General features: G+C 43.7%; 1 protein-coding gene and 1 pseudogene across 1 annotated transcript; both read right to left on the reverse strand.

Moving 5' to 3' along the window:
• Positions 1–3377: 3377 nt before the first annotated feature.
• LOC124019189 (caveolin-3-like) lies at positions 3378–5806 on the reverse strand. Its single transcript, XM_046334579.1, has 2 exons — positions 5418–5806; positions 3378–4444 (listed from the first exon to the last, which is right to left on the reverse strand). Exons 1-2 carry the CDS (start codon positions 5538–5540, stop codon positions 4103–4105), a joined length of 465 nt encoding a protein of 154 aa, XP_046190535.1. The 5' UTR covers positions 5541–5806; the 3' UTR covers positions 3378–4102.
• Positions 5807–11551: 5745 nt separating this feature from the next.
• On the reverse strand, positions 11552–13167 carry LOC124019199 (annotated as a pseudogene).
• Positions 13168–21863: the final 8696 nt, after the last annotated feature.

The raw sequence follows: 21863 nt of genomic DNA on the forward strand, positions 1-21863 counted from the left end.
GAGGTTATGACAGAGCCAAGTGACTTGGTGTATAGCGAGAATAGGAGAGGGCCTAGAACAGAGCCCTGGGGGACACCAGTGGTGAGAGCGCGTGGTGAGGAGACAGATTCTCGCCACGCCACCTGGTAGGAGCGACCTGTCAGGTAGGACGCAATCCAAGCGTGGGCCGCGCCGGAGATGCCCAACTCGGAGAGGGTGGAGAGGAGGATCTGATGGTTCACAGTATCGAAGGCAGCCGATAGGTCTAGAAGGATGAGAGCAGAGGAGAGAGAGTTAGCTTTAGTGGTGCGGAGCGCCTCCGTGATACAGAGAAGAGCAGTCTCAGTTGAATGACTAGTCTTGAAACCTGACTGATTTGGATCAAGAAGGTAATCCTGAGAGAGATAGCGGGAGAGCTGGCCAGGGACGGAACGTTCAAGAGTTTTGGAGAGAAAAGAAAGAAGGGATACTGGTCTGTAGTTGTTGACATCGGAGGGATCGAGTGTAGGTTTTTTCAGAAGGGGTGCAACTCTCGCTCTCTTGAAGACGGAAGGGACCTAGCCAGCGGTCAGGGATGAGTTAATGAGCGAGGTGAGGTAAGGGAGAAGGTCTCCGGAAATGGTCTGGAGAAGAGAGGAGGGGATAGGGTCAAGCGGGCAGTTTGTTGGGTGGCCGGCCGTCACAAGACGCGAGATTTCATCTGGAGAGAGAGTGGAGAAAGAGGTCAGAGCACAGGGTAGGGCAGTGTGAGCAGAACCAGCGGTGTCGTTTGACTTAGCAAACGAGGATCGGATGTCGTCGACCTTCTTTTCAAAATGGTTGACGAAGTCATCTGCAGAGAGGGAGGAGGGGGGGGGGGGATTCAGGAGGGAGGAGAAGGTGGCAAAGAGCTTCCTAGGGTTAGAGGCAGAAGCTTGGAATTTAAAGTGGTAGAAAGTGGCTTTAGCAGCAGAGACAGAAGAGGAAAATGTAGAGAGGAGGGAGCGAAAGGATGCCAGGTCTGCAGGGAGGCGAGTTTTCCTCCATTTCCGCTCGGCTGCCCGGAGCCCTGTTCTGTGAGCTCGCAATGAGTCGTCGAGCCACGGAGCGGGAGGGGAGGACCGAGCCGGCCTGGAGGATAGGGGACATAGAGAGTCAAAGGATGCAGAAAGGGAGGAGAGGAGGGTTGAGGAGGCAGAATCAGGAGATAGGTTGGAGAAGGTTTGAGCAGAGGGAAGAGATGATAGGATGGAAGAGGAGAGAGTAGCGGGGGAGAGAGAGCGAAGGTTGGGACGGCGCGATACCATCCGAGTAGGGGCAGTGTGGGAAGTGTTGGATGAGAGCGAGAGGGAAAAGGATACAAGGTAGTGGTCGGAGACTTGGAGGGGAGTTGCAATGAGGTTAGTGGAAGAACAGCATCTAGTAAAGATGAGGTCGAGCGTATTGCCTGCCTTGTGAGTAGGGGGGGAAGGTGAGAGGGTGAGGTCAAAAGAGGAGAGGAGTGGAAAGAAGGAGGCAGAGAGGAATGAGTCAAAGGTAGACGTGGGGAGGTTAAAGTCGCCCAGGACTGTGAGAGGTGAGCCGTCCTCAGGAAAGGAGCTTATCAAGGCGTCAAGCTCATTGATGAACTCTCCGAGGGAACCTGGAGGGCGATAAATGATAAGGATGTTAAGCTTGAAAGGGCTGGTAACTGTGACAGCATGGAATTCAAAAGAGGCGATAGACAGATGGGTAAGGGGAGAAAGAGAGAATGACCACTTGGGAGAGATGAGGATCCCGGTGCCACCACCCCGCTGACCAGAAGCTCTCGGGGTGTGCGAGAACACGTGGGCGGACGAAGAGAGAGCAGTAGGAGTGGCAGTGTTATCTGTGGTGATCCATGTTTCCGTCAGTGCCAAGAAGTCGAGGGACTGGAGGGAGGCATAGTCTGAGATGAACTCTGCCTTGTTGGCCGCAGATCGGCAGTTCCAGAGGCTACCGGAGACCTGGAACTCCACGTGGGTCGTGCGCGCTGGGACCACCAGATTAGGCTGGCCGCGGCCACGCGGTGTGGAGCGTTCGTATGGTCTGTGCAGAGAGGAGAGAACAGGGATAGACAGACACATAGTTGACAGGCTAGAGAAGAGGCTACGCTAATGCAAAGGAGATTGGAATGACAAGTGGACTACACGTCTCGAATGTTCAGAAAGTTAAGCTTACGTAGCAAGAATCTTATTGACTAAAATGATTAAAATGATACAGTACTGCTGAAGTAGGCTAGCTGGCAGTGGCTGCGTTGTTGACTTTGTAGGCTAGCTTGCAGTGGCTGCGTTGTTGACACTACACTAATCAAGTCGTTCCGTTGAGTGTAATAGTTTCTACAGTGTTGCTATTCGGGGGCTAGCTGGCTAGCTAGCAGTGTTGATTACGTTACATTGCATTAAAAGAACGACAATAGCTGGCTAGCTAACCTAGAAAATCGCTCTAGACTACACAATTATCTTTGATACAAAGACGGCTATGTAGCTAGCTACGATCAAACAAATCAAACCGTTGTACTGTAATGAAATTAAATGAAAATGTGATACTACCTGTGGAGCGAAGCGGAATGCGACCGGGTTGTTGAGTTCTATTCGGAAGACGTTGGCTAGCTGTTGGCTAGCTAGCAGTGTCTCCTACGTTAAGGACAACAAATAGCTGGCTAGCTAACCTCGGTAAATTAAGATAATCACTCTAAGACTACACACTCTAAACTACACAATTATCTTGAATACGAAGACAGCAAAGACAACTATGTAGCTAGCTAACACTACACTAATCAAGTCGTTCAGTTGAGTGTAATAGTTTCTACAGTGCAGCTATACGGTAGACGGTGGACGTTTGCTAGCTGGCTAGCTGCTTGGGCAGATAGCAGTGTAGCCTACGTTAGGACAACGAAATACGATAATAACGCAATTATCTTTGATACAAAGACGGCTATGTAGCTAGCTAAGAAGAAATTGCTAAGATTAGACAAATCAAACCGTTGTACTATAATGAAATGTAATGAAAAAGTTATACTACCTGCGGACCGAAGTGTAGATGCGACCGCTCGCTCCAACCCGAGCGTTGGTAAAATGAGTGTGTCATTAACAAAGTGGATGTCCTAACCGACTTGCCAAAACTATAGTTTGTTAACAAGAATTTTGTGGAGTGGTTGAAAAACTAGTTTTAATGACTCCAACCTAAGGGTATGTAAACTTCCCACTTCAACCATAGATATTGTACGTTACATATAACCTTCACCACTGGCACTGAGGCATGTTTGTGTAGATATATCTGGCCTCACCCTTGCCTGAGCATACCTGGAATTCTTTCACAGATTTTTTTCCAAATCAGTTACATACAGTACTGTAGGAAGATTCTATGTCACAACGAGCGCTAAAGACAGACATCACATATACCTGGAAAAAGTAATTTATTGTAGCATCAACATGTGAAAAATGACCATGGAATAGAGCATGGAATATACTTAAGTATCAAATCAATCAAGCATGGATGAGTGTTGTTCGTAGTGTACCATGTTGTATAGACCATGGATTACCCCAATCTATGGCACCCAGATGCGGGCACTCTTCTTCTTGTCTTCTGATTGAACACAATAATCTCTATCTATCACAAACTCTGTTTGAAAGATGGGTCAGACCCAGACCCAGCATCAGCAGTCAGACAGGAGGCCAGGGAAGTAGCCTACGTGGCATACTGCAGAGCACTCCATTCTGGCACCTCTGGCCTCCTGTTCGTCTCACCCCTACAGGAGGTCCGCTCCCGCTCAGCCCAGTCAAAGTCTTCTCTGTCCTGGCACCCCAATGGTGGAACCAGCTTCCCCCTGGTGCTAGGACAGCAGAGTCCCTGCCCATCTTCCAAAAAAATGTCTGAAACCCTTCCTCTACAAAGACCATATTAAATAAAACATACAGTTGTCTTTTCCTACTAGCACTGTATTTGCTGATAACTTATTTATTGAGGAAAAATGTACTACAACTGTGATATGTGGTTGTCTCAGCTAGCTATCTTAAGATGAATTTACTAACTGTAAGTTAATGTAGCTGAAAGCATCTGCTAAAAAATGGGTGGAGAGCAGCCTAACCACTTCCTCCCTGTCCCATTCCCATGCTTCTGAACCCTACACCTCCTTCCGTAGCACCACCCGAACACTTGAGAATATTTTTGCCAGGGCTTCGAATAGGGGGTCACAGAAGGTGTGGATGGCCAGGGAGTAGATGCGGCTCAGACACTGGGACTCGATCAGACAGCTTTTAATGCATGGCACAACGGCCCAGATGTGGCAGAAGGAGAGGCAAGCGAATAGGAAGCCCCACAGCAGAGCCACTGGGATCCCCAAAATGGCTGATAGGATGCGGTAGCACCAGTATTTGGACACAGTGAAGGTGGTGTAACTGGCTTTCCACACCCCATCCAGACTGTGAGTCCCATCAGGCTCAGCGATCACATCCTCAAAGTCCACCTGCAGGGGGAGACAGAGAGGCCATTGTACTGTAATTGATAAAAGGGTCCAGCTTCTGACACCAACGGCAATGAGACAGGACACCATTATGTTAGCTTCAGGAATATCTTACTAAGTTAAAACCTAATATCTTACGCAACGCATTATGGGTATTACAGTACATTATGCTACAGCCATCAGCAGCTGGACCTTCTTTTAGCTCAGTTAAAAACTACTGTATTATATTGCCTGAAACCTCTCACTGTCCCAAGCAAATTCATCTATCATGAGTAAATACTGTATAAGGCAATTGGATACATTCCTACAACATGAATAGATAGACGTTCTCTTTCTAACAATCCGCCTGTTTTAAAGTCACAGATCTAATTAAAGGAAAGGAATTTGTAAGCTGCAGTCCATCTGACACCACTACCCGTAACTATAAATACACTTACTGAATATATACAGAGGGCCATAAAATCCATAAAAAAACTAAAAGCCAGAAAAAACATTAAAACCATAAAAACCATAAAAGCCTAATGATTCATGAGCAAATCAAAGAATACCAGAGAAAACCATCAAAGACATTATGTAAAAACATGTATTAGAACAAATTCCATGATGGCAGTTATGGCAGATAAACAATGCGTTCCACTGCCCTTGTGTTTGCCTCCCCACAAATAGAGCCACTATCTGTAGCTGGGTTGGTAAGAGCTACAGGGATACTGGCTGTTTCAGTGAACATTTGATGGTCACAATAGTAACCCAAAGGATAGCACTTCTGGTGCACACACACACACACACACACACACACACACACACACACACACACACACACACACACACACACACACACACACACACACACACACACACACACACACACACACACACACACACACACACACACACACACACACACACACACACACACACACACACACACACACACACACACACACACACACACACACTTAAATGTAATATAGCCTACCTTCACTACATCCTCGTTGACTTGCTTGGGGTCTCTGTTGATCAGGTCAATCTCTTTATGATGTCCGTTTGCCTGAAACCTTTGTTCATAACCATTGTTGATGTCAGCCATGGTTGCAGTCATATGCTAATCAAAGGAGAGGGGCAGAGAGGTACGAGGCAGAGAGGTACGAGGCAGAGAGGTACGAGGCAGAGAGGTACGGGGCAGAGAGGTACGAGGCAGAGCGGTACGAGGCAGAGAGGTACGAGGCAGAGAGGTACGAGGCAGAGTAGAGGGGTCTGAGAAGAGCGCTCTCAGTAAGGCTGGTAGTTATCCTGGAGCTGGGCAGTGTAGTGGTCGTCAAAGAGGCAGTGTGAGGAGTGGGACAGGGAGTGGGACAGGGAGTGGGACAGGGCGTGGGACAGGGAGTGGCTGTACCCAGGCTTCTGGATTTCCCCTCACTGTGATGTCACTCCTGGAATGCCAGCAGCACCCAGCAGGCAGCTGCCCCTAGTTGTCCTGTCAAACTGTAACCACTGTAGCCATAGCATAGCACAAACACACAAACACACAACACATAGCCTACAGTTACACACATACTTTGTTGACTACAACAAATCCTCGTTAATAATCGCTTATAAACATCTTGTAAACACACCAAAGAATGAACACACACACACACAAACACACACACACACATTATCTTACTATCCTTGTGGGGACCAAACAATTGATTCCCATTCAAAATCCTATTTTCCCTAACCTCAAACCCTAAACCTTAACCCCTAACCTAACACTAATTGTAACCTTAACCCTCAACCTATTCCCTAAGCCTTAAAGATATTTTTTCCTTCTGGGGACTAGCAAAATGTTTCCACTTGTCCTAATTTTCCTTATTTTACTATTCTTGTGAGGACTTCTGGTACCCACAATGATAGTAAAACCAAACCACCCACACACACACGAGTAAGGCCCATTCTCTATCAACACTCATGCCATACCTCACACTGGGACCCTAAGCATTTCTTAAAGGAAAAAGCAGACCTATGTTGCATTTCACACATCCCTGATGGTTCACCATAGTAATTACTGTAGCCCAATATAGTGTGAAGATCACAGGAGTCTTCTAAGGGTATAATATTAGCCAGATTCATAGCAAATGGAATGGCATCAAACATATTTGATGAATTTGATTCCATTCCACTTGATCTGGTCCAGCCATTACCACTAGCCTGTTCTCCCCAATTAGGAATACCTAGGATAGGATAAAGTAATCCTTCTACCCCCCCCCCCTTAAAAGATTTAGATGCACTATTGTAAAGTGGCTGTTCCACTGGATGTCATAAGATGAATGCACCAATTTGTAAGTCGCTCTGGATAAGAGCGTCTGCTAAATGACTTAAATGTAAAATGTAAATGTAATTAAGGTGCCACCAACCATATAGCAATGCTCAGACAAGTGAGGTCTGTACAGAGAATTGGATGACACTTTCCATGATGCAGCTATATATAATGCCTTATGATACACTACCAAGATATGTTCTGGTTAGTCCCTCCATGGAGAGACTTGTCATATATGATTGAGCAGGTGGTTCTGCTGATAAGACAGAGAACTGTGCAAAGATCTGAGACTGACATGTAGACCTAAGCGTTTTGAGTTTGTGATACATTTACTACCACACGTTAAGTTGAGAGTGGACGGTGGGGATAAACAGCATCAAAATGCTTTCTAGCGTTAACCCCATAAAACCTGAGACTCACCTAAAATAAAACAACTTGGCAGGAGATGTAGCATGCTGATGATGTTGGAATATATCATGCATGGCTCACTTTCTTTTCCTGTCACAAACCTGTATTTCCATAACAACCACAAATGGAATGTACCATGAAGGTCTGCCTGTTTTTTCTTGTCACTCAAACCTGTGTTTCCATAGCAACCACAAATGGACAGTACAATGGAAACCTGTGTGTCCATAGCAATCACAAAATACTGCAATGCATATACAGTATATAGTAAGTAATCTTCATAATATTACATTTACATTTACATTTAAGTCATTTAGCAGACGCTCTTATCCAGAGCGACTTACAAATTGGTGCAATCACCTTATGACATCCATTAAATTCCCCACCTCCCAACTATTGGCTTAAAAACCTCTTAATGATCCGAGCCTTTTTTTCAATTTTCACCTAAAATGACATACCTAAATCTAACTGCCTGTAGCTCAGTACCTGAAGCAATGATATGCATATTCTTGATACCATTTGAAAGGAAACACTTTGAAGTTTGTGTAAATGTGAAATTAATTTAGGAGTATATACCAATTAGATCTGGTAAAAGATAATATAAAGAAAAAAACGTGCATTTATAAAAAATAATTGTACTATCATCTTTGAAATGCAAGAGAAAGGCCATAATGTATTATTCCAGCCCAGGCACAATTTAGATTTTGGCCACCTGGATTTAGGAATAATAATCGAATTCAGGCATTTTAGGCCAATATTAGTTCTTTAAATTGAAACTTTTTATCTCCAAATTCATTGTAAGTATTGTGCAATATACAGTTATCAAATGGTAGAATGACTTTATTATGAATGGTTTAAAACAAAACAAAATGTCAACCATAGTTTCCTCTGGTTGTTTGTCATGCCCATGGGGAGGATATTTTGTTTTTTAAAAGTGGTACAGTAAAATCCAAACGTTAAATATATTCCTTCTCACCCATGGTGACCTGATTATGTAAAATCTGCTTTTCTCATAATAACATTCACTACAGGACAAACTCCTCACCTCATAAAGGAGGTCTTGAGTGGTACCACTGAGTACTGTCAAGCAATAAACATTCAGGCCAGTTGTGTGTGTGAAACACGATTCACTTAAAATACAGGGAGTTTGCCTGTGCTTGATTAATTAATTGAAGTACCCCATTTCCTATTCTGGGAAGTCAGGGGCCTTTCCAGGGAGGAAGAGAGCAGCGTCCAGACCCTGACCTGTGAAGTGAAGATGTAATGAGGTACTAGATGTTAGCATAAGAATGGCTGATGACATAATCAGGTCATAATACAATAACAAGAACCCAGCTACTTGAATCGTATTACTGTACTGAGTACAATATTGATATTGAGAAAAGTTGTGTCTCTTAGAAGAATAGGGGATATTTCAATTGAATGGTTTTGTATATGAAAACAAATCTGATTTTGCTGCATATTGATCAAAATCTTTAACACTTTATTTTAGATATCCTGCAATCCAATTTTTATCAGAATATATATGATAAAAGTAAAGCTGTAGTAAACGTTAATGTTCTACTATACCACAAAAAAATTGTGGAGTCATATTTGGAACTGTGTGGTCAGGTTTTATTGAAACAACACTATACACCAGTGCTGTCTGAATAATACTGAATGTGCTCATCAAACATGGGAATCATCTGACACTATCACATGAGAAAAGGACAACTCAAAGCACAGTTCAAGTGCATACCAGATACAACATTATCCTAAATCAGTGTGAATCTTTTACACATTCCCCTTTTCACCTTAACTTCTGACAACATCTTAGATAAGTAACCAATCACCTTGTTGGAAATTGTTTTTAAAAAGTATCCAGTTTTGATCAATCTGTAACGTCGTTCGTCTGTTGAATGAAGAGAGTCAGACCGAAATGCAGCGTGTGGGTTATTCATGACTTTAATGAAGGAATTGCGGTACATGAAATAACTGAAATACGAAAACAACAAACGGAACGTGAAACCTATTATTATCTGGTGAACACTACACAGAGACAGGAACAAACACCCACAAAATACAACGCGAACTCAGGCTACCTAAATACTGTTCCCAATCCGAGACAACGAGAATCACCTGACTCCAATTGAGAATCGCCTCAGGCAGCCAAGCCTAACTAGACACACCCCTAATCATACACAATCCCAATTAATACAAACCCCAATACGAAACACAACATATAAACCCATGTCACACCCTGGCCTACCCAAACATATACCAAAAACACAAAATACAATGACCAAGGCGTGACAGAACCCCCCCCCCCCCCCCCTAAGGTGCGGACTCCCGGACGCACCTCAAGAGCATAGGGAGGGTGCGGGTGGGCGTCTGTCCATGGTGGCGGTTCTGGCTCGGGACGTGGACCCCACTCCATAAATGTCCTAGTTCCTCCCCTTCGCGTCCTGGGATAATCCACCTTCTCCGCCGACCATGGCCTAATAGTCCTCACCCTGATCCCCACATAACTGAGGGGCAGCTCGGGACAGAGGGGCAGCTCGGGACCGAGGGGCAGCTCGGGACCGAGGGGCAGCTCGGGACCGAGGGGCAGCTCAGGACAGAGGGGCAGCTCGGGACAGAGGGGCAGCTCGGGACAGAGGGGCAGCCCGGGACAGAGGGGCATCTCGGGACAGAGGGGCATCTCAGGACAGAGGGGCATCTCGGGACAGAAGGGCAGCCCGGGACTGAGGGGCAGCTCGGGACAGAAGCAGCCTGGTACTGAGGGGAAGCCCGGTACTGAGGGGAAGCCCAGTACTGAGAGGAAGCCCAGTACTGAGAGGAAGGTCAGGCAGGTAGTAGGCTCCGGTAAATCCTGGCTGGCTGGTGGAACTGGATGATTCAGGTTGTCTGGCCGATCTGACGGATCTTGGCAGACTGGCACTTCTGGCGGATCCTGGCAGACTGGCACTTCTGGCGGATCCTGGCAGACTGGCGACGCTGGGCCGACTGGCGGCGTTGGGCAGACTGGGAGCACTGGGCAGACTGGGAGCACTAGCGGTGCTGGGCAGACTGGCGACGCTGGGCCGACTGGGAGCACTGGCGGCACTGGGCAGACTGGGAGCACTGGCGGAGCTGGGCAGACTGGGAGCACTGGCAGCGCTGGGCAGACTGGGAGCACTGGCCGCGCTGGGCAGACTGGGAACACTGGCCGCGCTGGGCAGACTGGGAGCACTGGCGGCGCTGGGCAGACTGGAGACTCCGGCAGCGCAGGAGAGGAGAAAGGCTCTGGCTGTGCTAAACAGGCGGGAGACTCCAACAGCGCAGGAGAGGAGAAAAGCGCTGGCTGCGCTGAACAGGCGAGGCACACTGGAGGCCTGGTGCGTGGTGCTGGAACTGGTGGTACTGGCGCGAGAACACGCACAGGAAGCCTGGTGCGGGGAGCTGCTACCGGAGGACTGGTGTGTAGAGGCGGCTCTGGATAGACCGGACCATGCAGGCGCACTGGAGCTCTTGAGCACCGAGCCTGCCCAAGCTTACCTGGCTCGATGCCCACTCTTGCCCGGCCAATAGGAAGGGCTGGTATGTGCCGCAGCTGGCTCTGCACCCGCACTGGAAACACTGTGCGCTCCATAGCATAACACGGTGCCTGCCCGGTCTCTCTAGCCCAACGGTGAGCACAGGGAGTATGCGCAGGTCTCCTACCTGGCATAACTATTCTCCCTTCTAGCCCCCCCCAATAATTTTTTGGGGCTGTTTTTCCGGTTTCCAACCGCGTCGCTGTGCTGCCTCCTCATACCTGCGCCTCTCCGCTTTAGCCGAGTCTATTTCATCCTTGGGATTGCGATATTCTCCCGGCTGTGCCCAGGGTCCTTTACCGTCTAATATCATCTCCCAAGAACAGAAGTCCTCATATTGCTGCTCCTCAAAATTAACAGGGAGAGTAGGCTCAGGTCTGAATCCTGACTCAGCCACTCTCTCTCTGCGCTTTCCCCGTTACTTTCGGTTTTCGCTCTGCGTCGCCGTGCTTTCCTTTTCGACTCCATACGTCTATAGCCCTCTTCGCATTGCTGTAGGGAATCCCAGGCGGGCTCCTGCACTCGCTCTGGGTCGGCCGCCCACCTGTCAATTTCTTCCCACGTAGTATACTCCATGCTTCTGCTGTCCATAACGTCCTCCTTTAGATCCTGCCAGTTCACACGCTGCTCGGTCTGTGAGTGGTGGTGGGTGTTTCTGTAACGTCATTCGTCTGTTGAATGAAGAGAGTCAGACCGAAATGCAGCGTGTGGGTTATTCATGACTTCAATGAAGGAATTGCGGTACATGAAATAACTGAAATACGAAAACAACAAACGGAACGTGAAACCTATTACAGCCTATCTGGTGAACACTACACAGAGACAGGAACAAACACCCACAAAATACAACGCGAACTCAGGCTACCTAAATACGGTTCCCAATCCGAGACAACGAGAATCACCTGACTCCAATTGAGAATCGCCTCAATGACCAAGGCGTGACACAATCACACTGATCTCAGTTCAGTTGTAAGATCCCATGATCAACCAAAAAGCCTGTAGTTGTGCCCCTGGTCTGATCCTAGAGCATCCTACAAATACTTTGCCCAGGCCTGATAGTCTCCCAAGAGGACATTCCATAGTAGGGTAAAATTGGGAACAAGCCCATATTCCAAATCCTGATTTTGTGTGAAGGTCCAATATTCTGTCATTCCAGAGTCAGGCGAAGTCTGATTCCATCGTAGCACTTTGATGCACTAGTGAGGAATGGGCGGACACCAATGTCCAGTACGATGCTCCATAGGCTCTGCAGCCAGTATGTGATTATAAGGATAGGATGCACGAATGGGCTAAAGAACCTTTCAGGATTAGATAGAGAATACAGGGAGTAAGAGAAGAGAATAGTTTCAAGATGGTAACTTATGGTTCACCCACTGGGCACAGATGTCATTTCAACGTCTATTTCATGTTGGTTCAACGTCATTTCATTGAAATGACGTGTATGCCCAGTTGGCATGTATTGTATTCAGTGAACAGTGAACTGATATTATAGACGTACCATATGTGTAGGAAGCTGAGGATGGCGAAGATCAGTCCGGTGATGATGGACACAGGGATAGCCAGCAGGACGGTCACTATGCGGTAGATCCAGACCCTGGTGACCTCGAACAGGGCGTTGCTCCAGATCCACACTCTCCGCTACGTACTGACGCCGGCTCTGCTATCACATGCTCAAAGCTCACCTAGAGGCAGAATCATAATCTTGGGGTGATTGTTTATAGACAGACAGTTTGTGTTTGACACTCAAAGGAAAATATAGATAAACTGCAGTCAGTGACATGACCACCAGAGGGCAGTGCAAGTATACAAAAAACAACTGGGACATACCACATGTCTATAGAAATATAATACTCTTCAGATGTGTTTGATCGTTTAAGTAATTATGTTTGATTAATTGGGTTAAGACAGATAATCTGATTGAAAAAACAGCACCTTATATCAAGCTTGTGACAGTGTTACCCGTTTCAGGGTACAATCCTGAAAGCACAAAGAACTAATTCATTAAGTCATTCAAATTGACAAACATGTATTAACACAAAACAAATGTTGTCTGGTTAGCAGTTAGCTCCTGTTTTTATGGGTTGATGCATTGATGTGAGGTTGTGTGAAATACCTTCAAACACTCGTTGACTCCTCGAGGGTCTCTCTCATTCAGGAGGGGCTTGGTGTCACTAAGATCCACTAACGGGGACACAGCTTCCACCTCATCCATCCTGTCCCCCAGTTCAGCCTTCCATAGCAGCTGAGGCTCCTCATGTTCCTCATACAGGTCTACATCAAGGTCTTCATCATCAGTGTCTCCCAGGTCAATATTTGTCTCCACTGGATCTGTCTTTCTCATCATGGTGCCTTTAAAAGGGAACAGCTACTGTTTTTAGAATGAATTTCAATTAAATACAACAATTATTCCAATATGGGAGTGTAGAGAGTAAGAGGACCAGAAAGACTCACTCTGCCTACACACATACCTACACACTCACACCACACTGTCAAACGGTGACACTTTCAGACAGAGGATGGCCACCAGGCTGTTCACATGGGTGTGGCTAGCAGCAATGGGTTATATTGGGAAAGTGAGACTGGCCTGGTTGGAATTTTCAAAGGGGCTTTGGTGCGTGGATCACTTCCCCATACCCAGGGAGAGAGGAGAGGGTAGAGGGAGAAGGTAAGGGGAGAGGGGAGAGACACTCCCTGCTGCAGGATATAAATACTCAGAGAGAGGACGATATACAGACTGCTCCTATGATCATACAGTGATCTACCCTGCCGATCTGATCCAATAGAGACAACTCAGATTGGGAACTCTGCAGGATACTTTGTTAAACTCTCCACTTGATATGAAAAGGAGAATGTGGAACGTTTCCTACAGTAGGACTAAACTGTGATATGAATGTCATAGTGATATGGCAACATGATCTCACAAACACATTTCAATACGGACACCAAAAATAGATAGGTTACTCATTGTTGTGATATCATTGACTTGGTGATGATTAGCCTGCCAAGCACTCTTATGTGGCTTATTAGAAGTAGTAACTTTACCTGGCCCAGGTCCCACAGGAACGTTATGCAAACCAGTCCAGGGTCGTATTCATTAGTGCACACTGTAGAAAAATGATTTGCAACGGAAAAAGAAAACAATTATTCTTAATTGACAAGTTCAGATATTTCCTCCCTGTTTCAGCCCATTTGCTCCCATTTTGTTCCTAATGAACAGCCACAAAACCAATATGTGCGCAACTATGGGGCAAAACTTAGATTGTTGACAAAATGTAAACTATATTTAGACTCCAATGTTTATTGAAAACATAAATGCATTTGCGCAATGAGCACTTGTTGTCTCTCAAATAAATCATTTTATTTGATGCTTAGGAATTTTTTCCATCTTAGCATTGACATGAAATCAGTCAAAACACCTCAAAACAAAAACAAGATAAAACTGGCTGAAAAGAGCCATTACGATTCCCCACATGGCAGTTTCTTGTCATTGTTGCTAGCTATCTGGCCATTCAGAATCAAATCAAATTGTATTGGTCACATACATATTTAGCAGATGTTATTGCAGATGTAGTGAAATGCTTGAGTCACACCAACACATGGACTTCTGCCCCATTGAAGCATGCGCATCATTTTCGAGATGTCAGTTCATCTATCTATAATACTCATCAAAGGACATTGGTGGCACCTTTATTGTGGAGGACGAGCTTGTGGGAATGGCTGGAATGGAATGAGTGGAATGGTATCAAATGCTGTACTTCAAACACATGGGAACCATGTGTTTGAAGCCATTCCATTTACTCTGTACCAACCATTATTATGGGCTGTCCTCTCCTCAGCAGCCTCCTGTGCCACCCATACTCAGAAGAAGAAGAGGGTCAACTAAGCTGTGTAAAGGCTGCAAAAAACGGAGACAAGTGGAAAGGGGAGAAGGTAAGGAACTTGTCTGTCTGCCCTGCATTAAAGACCAAAATTGGCTAAAGAAAATTGTGATAAATAAAAAAGTATACCAGGACCAAGAAATTGACAGCTGCACCATACAGGTTACAAAATAATTGGGAGGAGATTTCAATGTACTTATTCCATGGCACATGATTTATGAACTGGTACACAGAACGTAGCCGGATTCAAAATGTAGAGTTTTTCAATATAAATTATAATATCAAATTCTTGCAACCAATAAAATGTTATATATATTGGAGATACAACCATCTCAGCTCTGCAGATTTTGCTGCAAAGAGACAGAATGAGTAGATTACTTGTTTTGGTACTGCCCATATGTAGATTGATTTTGGTCGCAGGTTCACAATTTGAAAAATTGCTAAACTTACTCGGAGATAACTCTGCAAATAGCACTGCTGGGTGATTTGAAAAGTCATAGTCAATTGATCGATGATATAGTAATAGTTTGGGATGCTGGCCCTCTAGGCAGAGTTGCAAAGAAAAAGCCATATCTAAGACTGGCAAATAAAAATAAAAAATTAACATGGGCAAAAGAACACAGACACTGGACAGAGGAACTCTGCCTAGATGGCCAGCATCCTGGAGTCGCCTCTTCACTATTGATTTTATCACCCTGTTCCAGGAGAATGTTCCTGCAATTCTTCATTGAGACTGGTGTTTTGTGGGTACTATTTAATGACAGTTGAGGACTTGTTGAGGACTTGTGAGGCGTCTGTTTCTCAAACTAGACACTCTAATGTACTTGCCCTCTTGCTCAGTTGTGCACCGGGGCCTCCCACTCCTCTTTGTATTGGTTAGAGCCAGTTTGCGCTGTTCTGTGAAGGGAGTAGTACACAGCATTGTATGAGATCTTCAGTTTCCTGGCAATTTCTCGCATGGAATAGCCTTAATTTCTCTGAAAAATAATAGACTGACAAGTTTCAGAAGAAACGTATTTGTTTCTAGCGATTTTGAGCCTGTAATTGAACCCACAAATGCTTATGCTCTAGATACTCAACTCATCTAAAGAAGGCCAGGTTATTGCTTCTTTAATGAGCACAACAGTTTTCAGCTGTGCTAACATAATTGCAAAAGGGTTTTCTAATGATCAATTAGCCGTTTAAAATGATAAACTTGGATTAGCTAACACAACGTGCCATTAGAACACAGGAGTGATGGTTGCTGATAATGTGTCTCTGTACACCTATGTAGATATTCCATAAAAAATCTTCCATTCCCAGCTACAATAGTCATTTAAAACATTAACAATGTCTACACTGTATTTCTTACCAATTTGATGATATTTTAACAGAAAATGTGCTTTTCTTTCAAAAACATGGACATTTCTAAGTGGTAGTGTATATTTACAAAAATATATTTATGGGGGATTGGAAATTATGCAGACAATTACATTGATAGAAGCCACAATCTATCTGCAATATTCCATCTGACCCCCCCCCCCCCCAAAAAAAAAAGATGACTACAGGCTGCAGCCCAATAGCGCCCCCAGCTCCAGACCAGACGTCCCATAGACATGCTGTACATTGTGGAAGTGAGAGATTTTCTAGGTCTTATAGTAGACTTGCAGTAATACCCATTGCTGTGAGTGAGGTATTGTGATATAGGACCATCAGTACTGTATGAACATGTCCATGCTTTCCCAGCTGCCCATGGATACCATGCATATCTCTGGCTATTGATGTGGTGAGGAAATCACAAGTTAAGCAGGTGATGAGGTGTGGTCAAGAGAAGACAAGAAAGGTCTAAACTTTTTCAGATTCCGAAGCCTCAGCATCATAAGTAGGATATTGTGACCTGACCAGCAAAAACTCCATTGGCTATAATAAGGGCTTAGTAGAGATCATGCGAATTTTCGCAGCTTTTTGTTAAAAATCGCGCAACATTTCAAAGTCCTGCTACTCATGCCAGGAATATAGTATATGCAAATGATAAGTATGTGTGTATAGACAACACTCTGAAGTCTCTACAACTGGTTAAATCGTGTCTGTGGCTATAACATAACGTGTTTTGGAGTAAAAATACCTCGGAAAACTGTTTACCAAAAACACAAAAAATATATTAATCCGCCAGTCAATGTATTGTCTAAGGCGGCCGAAAATAAATGAGGATGCCCTGTAAACGCCTACAGCTTCCACACCATGTCGCCAAAACTGGCATTTACAGTCTACTTAATCCTTGGTTGGATAACATTTTGGCCTTTCCTGTTTTAGTCTCACCACAGGATGTTGTGAAATTGAAAACAATGGAGGATTATTTCAAGACTTGCTGCTATCGAATACAAATCGCCCCGTGATCAATTTGATAGATTACATACTAGATTGACCTACTACAGAAGCTGTTGGTATATTGTACTTCAAACAAATGGTAGGCATGTTGCTTAGGATTCAAACCTTCTCAAACAGCCTAATTCATACTCTCAGAGGAGGTGCTGCCACAATAATGTGATTTGTACTGCATACAAGGTGAGGGATTGGACTCTTCACACACCACACTAAGACATTAACCCATTCCACTACCATTTCAAGCTTTTTTTATTATATGAAATCAAGCTTTGCTTATATACTTACAAGACCATCAGGCTTAATTTAGTAAGTAGTTTTGTCTTGTAGTAATGTGGTGCCTGCCTGTATTTCCTTAAATATTTATTTTAGCAATATATTTAGTTGCCCAACATAACAACAGGTGCTGGTGTGTTAAACGCAGTCACTCAAATATAGTATGTCTGCATTCCTGATTTCTGTCACCGTTAGCTTACCTGTGTAAAATTGACATAAGCTCAGAACAACATGTATTATCAATTGCTGTGCTGATCAATGGCAGTTCATTGCCTCTGAATATGTAGTCCAAAGTTATGTTCTTATTTGTATTTATTTTCGCAATGAAGATGGTGACGCTACAATTACACAGAGTTGTTCCACATTTTCTTACATTACAGCCTTATTCTAAAATTGATGAAACACTTTTTTTGTCATAAATCTACCCACAGTACCCCAAAATGACAAAGAAAAAACAGGTTTTAGATTTTTTTTTGCAAATGTATACATAATTTAAAAAATGGTTATGTGCTTATGGTTCTTATCTGCACCTTTTGCCCCAGTCAAAGGTCCTGAGCGCTCTGGAGCAGGTTTTCACCAAAGATCTCTGTACTTTCCTCCATTCATCTTTCCCTAGATACGGACTAGTCTCCCAGTCCCTGCCGCTGAAAAACATCCCCACAGCATGTTGCTGCCACCACCATGCTTCACCATGGGGATGGTGCCAGGTTTCCTCCAGATGTGACACTTGATATTCAGGCCAAAGTGTTCAATTTTGGTTTCATCAGACCAGAGAATCTTGTTTTTCAAGGTCTGACAGGCTCCAAGTAGGCTGTCATGTGCCTTTTACTGAGGACTGGTAGAGATGGTTCTCTTTCTGGAAGGTTCTCCCATCTCAAAAGGGGAACTTTGGACCTCTGTCAGAGTGACTATCGGGTTCCTGGTCACCTCCCTGACCAAAGGCCCTTCTCTCCCAATCTACCACAGGTGGACTCCAATCAAGTCGTGGAAACATCTCAAGGATGATCAATGGAAACAGGATGCATCTAAGCTCAATTTCTCAATTTCTATTAGCAAAGGGTCTGAATACTTATGTAAATAAGGTTTTTCTGTTTTTATTTTTAACAGATTTGCAAACATTTCTCAAAACTTGCATTTGCTTTGTCGTTATGGGATGTGTTGTGTAGATTTTATAGTTTTTTTATTTCGATTTAATCCAGTTTAGAGTAAGGCTTTAACGTAACAAAATGTGGAAAAAGTCAAGGGGTCCAAATACTTTCCGAATGCACTGTACGTTGGTAGCCAGTCTATAATAGCAATAAAGCTTCTCAGGTTTTGTGATATATGGCCAATATACCACAGCTAAGGGCTGTATCCAGTCATGCGTTAGGTAAGAACAGCCATTAGCCACACCCCCTTTGGCCTTATTGCTTGAATATAATATAACGCAACAGTAAATTAAAAAACCTGACATTCTACAGTATGATTTTATGGACATTAGCATTCACTGACTGCACACAAAATGTTCACATCAGACTGAAGTCCATTCACAGACTAATCTCATTGATTTTCCACATCTGATGAATGCAGCAGCCTAATCAGACACCAATTAACCATCACTAGTCACCATGGTGTCCAAGGTTATAGGTTCACTGATGATGACAATAACAATCAGAAGCTGAGGAGCAAATATACACCATTTTACGTACTGTTGCTAGAAATGTTGCATCTAAGAGGCACTATATTTATTTAGAAATTGCATTGTTCCATTTGTGGGAATGTGAACTTGAGATTGTGTTTCAAAACTGTAGAGAAACTGTACCAAAATATGGTGGTTGGAATGTGTAATCGAGTCTGACCTGTGCTTCATGTTATGTCCAACTGTAATTCAAAGTCTCTTCACCAAATAAATATCACATATCTTTTCCACAATTACTCAGTAATGACTGAGTAAGTTAAATCAGTGGAGAGGAGGGTAGGGTTTTTCTTCCATTAAAAGTTCAGATTGTACAAAGAGTGTCTTTGAGTTAACATTTCGGACTGCTCCAGACTCTGGGTTACTATGGCAACTCGAGAGCTTTCTTTTCAGGAACCGGCTCATCTCTGACTGTGATCAAGTACTGAATGTCATCTTTTCTTCACATCTCAAACATGAATATACCACCTGGTGTATAGAGAGACTGGATTAACTACAGTTAATGAGAACATTGTCATGGTGTGGGATTACATGAAAGTTCAGCTGTATAATGGTAGGATGACTTTGGAAATAAGAGTTGCACCCTGTCATGTATGTTTTTTTTAGGAACCTAAAATAAAATATTATACAATTCAGCTTATTGATATTGCATTTAAGGGTTATGTAGAGCTCAAAGTAATGGAACAATGCAATGATTGCTAGGTGGGCTTCAGAGGAAGTAGAGACCAGGGCTCATTTGTTGTCTACTAATTACACTTATCATGATGTTGGACCGCCCATATGACCAATAAAAACACTTCAAAAAGGACTTGATGTTAAACTGGGTCATAGTAAAAGGGTAGTGGGTGTGTCATATAGTCCACTATCAATGTTCCAAGGGGATTATAAAACTAGATAGAGATAGAGACACAGTATGTATGTATATTTGTATTTATGTATGCATCTCTATCTCTATGATACTAGAGACATTCATTAGATTCAAGGACTCCAACCCAAGAAACCTAGTATTGTCCACTATCAGGTTTATAAAGGAGGTACTACTCTTAGAGATACAACAATATTTGACAGATAATACAGATAATATGCATTATCACTTTGATACCAGAAACACACATTTAATTCAAGGACTCCAACCCTTGATATTCTCCACAAGGCTTCTCTCCCTCCCTGCCAGACACTGTCGTCTATTATCTATTGTCATCTATTATTTGGATCCAAGCATCTGAGAGGCTTTCATCTTTACTTTACATCTCCCCACTTGTTTATCTCTGGACTGGAGTTAAATAAGCTTTTATCTGGTTCCCTGTCATAGAGTTGTACATGTTTCACCACCATGGACAGCTCCCCAACTCTTTATACCTTCAACAGGGTAATAGTGATGATCAGTGTGGCTGTACAACTGTAAGCAGTTCAGGTGTTATCCTATGGTTCACTGTATCCATATTATCTTACTACCTTGTTGATTTTTTACTTTGAGAAAATAAGTATTGAAAGGAAATAATAGGCACTGAAAGCTTTAGCTTTGTAATTGGTTTATGTTAAATATTTGATAAGTGTGTTTATGGGAAATGAAAAAGATTATTGGAATTCTGTGTTGCGTAATACAATGTTGGTATCTGCACATTACATTTGAGTAACTTAGCATACGCTCTTGTCCAGTGTGACTTACAATTAGTGCATATATCTTAAGATAGACATTTAGGTGAGACAAAATACAACATCACAATTGTATCAGATATATTTTCCCCTTAACAAAGTATTTATCAGCAAAGTCGGTGCTAATAGGAAAAGACAAGTGGCTTTTTTAAGTGTATTTTCTTTCAATCTAAAACACAAATTAGCTTTCATCATGATCATGATTAAGTAAAACATTGTAAAGTTGGACCTGTAGTTGAGCAGGGTGAGAGGTTCAAGTTCCCTGGCGTCCACATCACCAACGAACTGTCATGGTCCAAACACACCAAGACAGTCGTGAAGAGGGCACGACAACGTCTATTCAGGAGATTGAAAAAATGGGGCATATGTCCTCAGATCCTCAAATAGTTCTACAGCTGCACCATCAAGAGCATCCTGACTGGTTGCATCACCGCCTGGTTTGGCGACTGCTCGGCCTCTGACCGCAAGGCACTACAGAGGGTAGTGGGTACGGCCCAGTACATCACTTGAGCCAACCTTCCTGTCATCCAAGACCTCGGCAAGTGGTACCGGAGTGCTCATTCTAGGTCCAAAGGGCTTCTTAACAGCTTCTACCCCCAAGCCATAAGACTCCTGAACAGTTACCCCCCCCCCCCCTAGCACTGTCACTACTCTGTTTATTATCTAGAAATAGTCACTTTACCTCTACCTACATGTACATATTACCTCAATTACCTCAACTAACCTGTGCCCGTGCACATTGACTCTGTACTGGTACCCTCTGTATATACAATTGAAGTCGGAAGTTTACGTACACCTTAGCAAAATAAATTTAAACTCAGTTTTTCACAATTCCTGACATTTAATCCTAGTAAAAAATACATGTCGTAGGTCAGTTAGGATTACCACTTTATTTTAAGAATATGAAATGTCAGAACAATAATAGAGAGAATGATTTATTTCAGTTTTTATTTCTTTCATCACATTCCCAGTGGGTCAGAAGTTTGCATACACTCAATTAGTATTTGGTAGCATTGCATTTAAATTGTTTAACTTGGGTCAAAAGTTTCAGACAGCATTCCACAAGCTTCCCACAATAAGTTGGGTGAATTTTGGCCCATTTCTCCTGACAAAGCTGGTGTAACTGAGTCAGGTTTGTAGGCCTCCTTGCTCGCACATGCTTTTTCAGTTCTGCCCACACATTGAGGTCAGGGCTTTGTGATGGCCAATCCAATACCTTGACTTTGTTGTCCTTAAGCCATTTTGCCATAACTTTGGAAGTATGCTTGGGGTCATTGTCCATTTGGAGACCCATTTGCGACCAAGCTTTAACTTCCTGACT

The sequence above is a fragment of the Oncorhynchus gorbuscha genome, linkage group LG03 (assembly GCF_021184085.1).
Source record: "Oncorhynchus gorbuscha isolate QuinsamMale2020 ecotype Even-year linkage group LG03, OgorEven_v1.0, whole genome shotgun sequence".
Taxonomy (NCBI): Eukaryota; Metazoa; Chordata; class Actinopteri; order Salmoniformes; family Salmonidae; genus Oncorhynchus; species Oncorhynchus gorbuscha.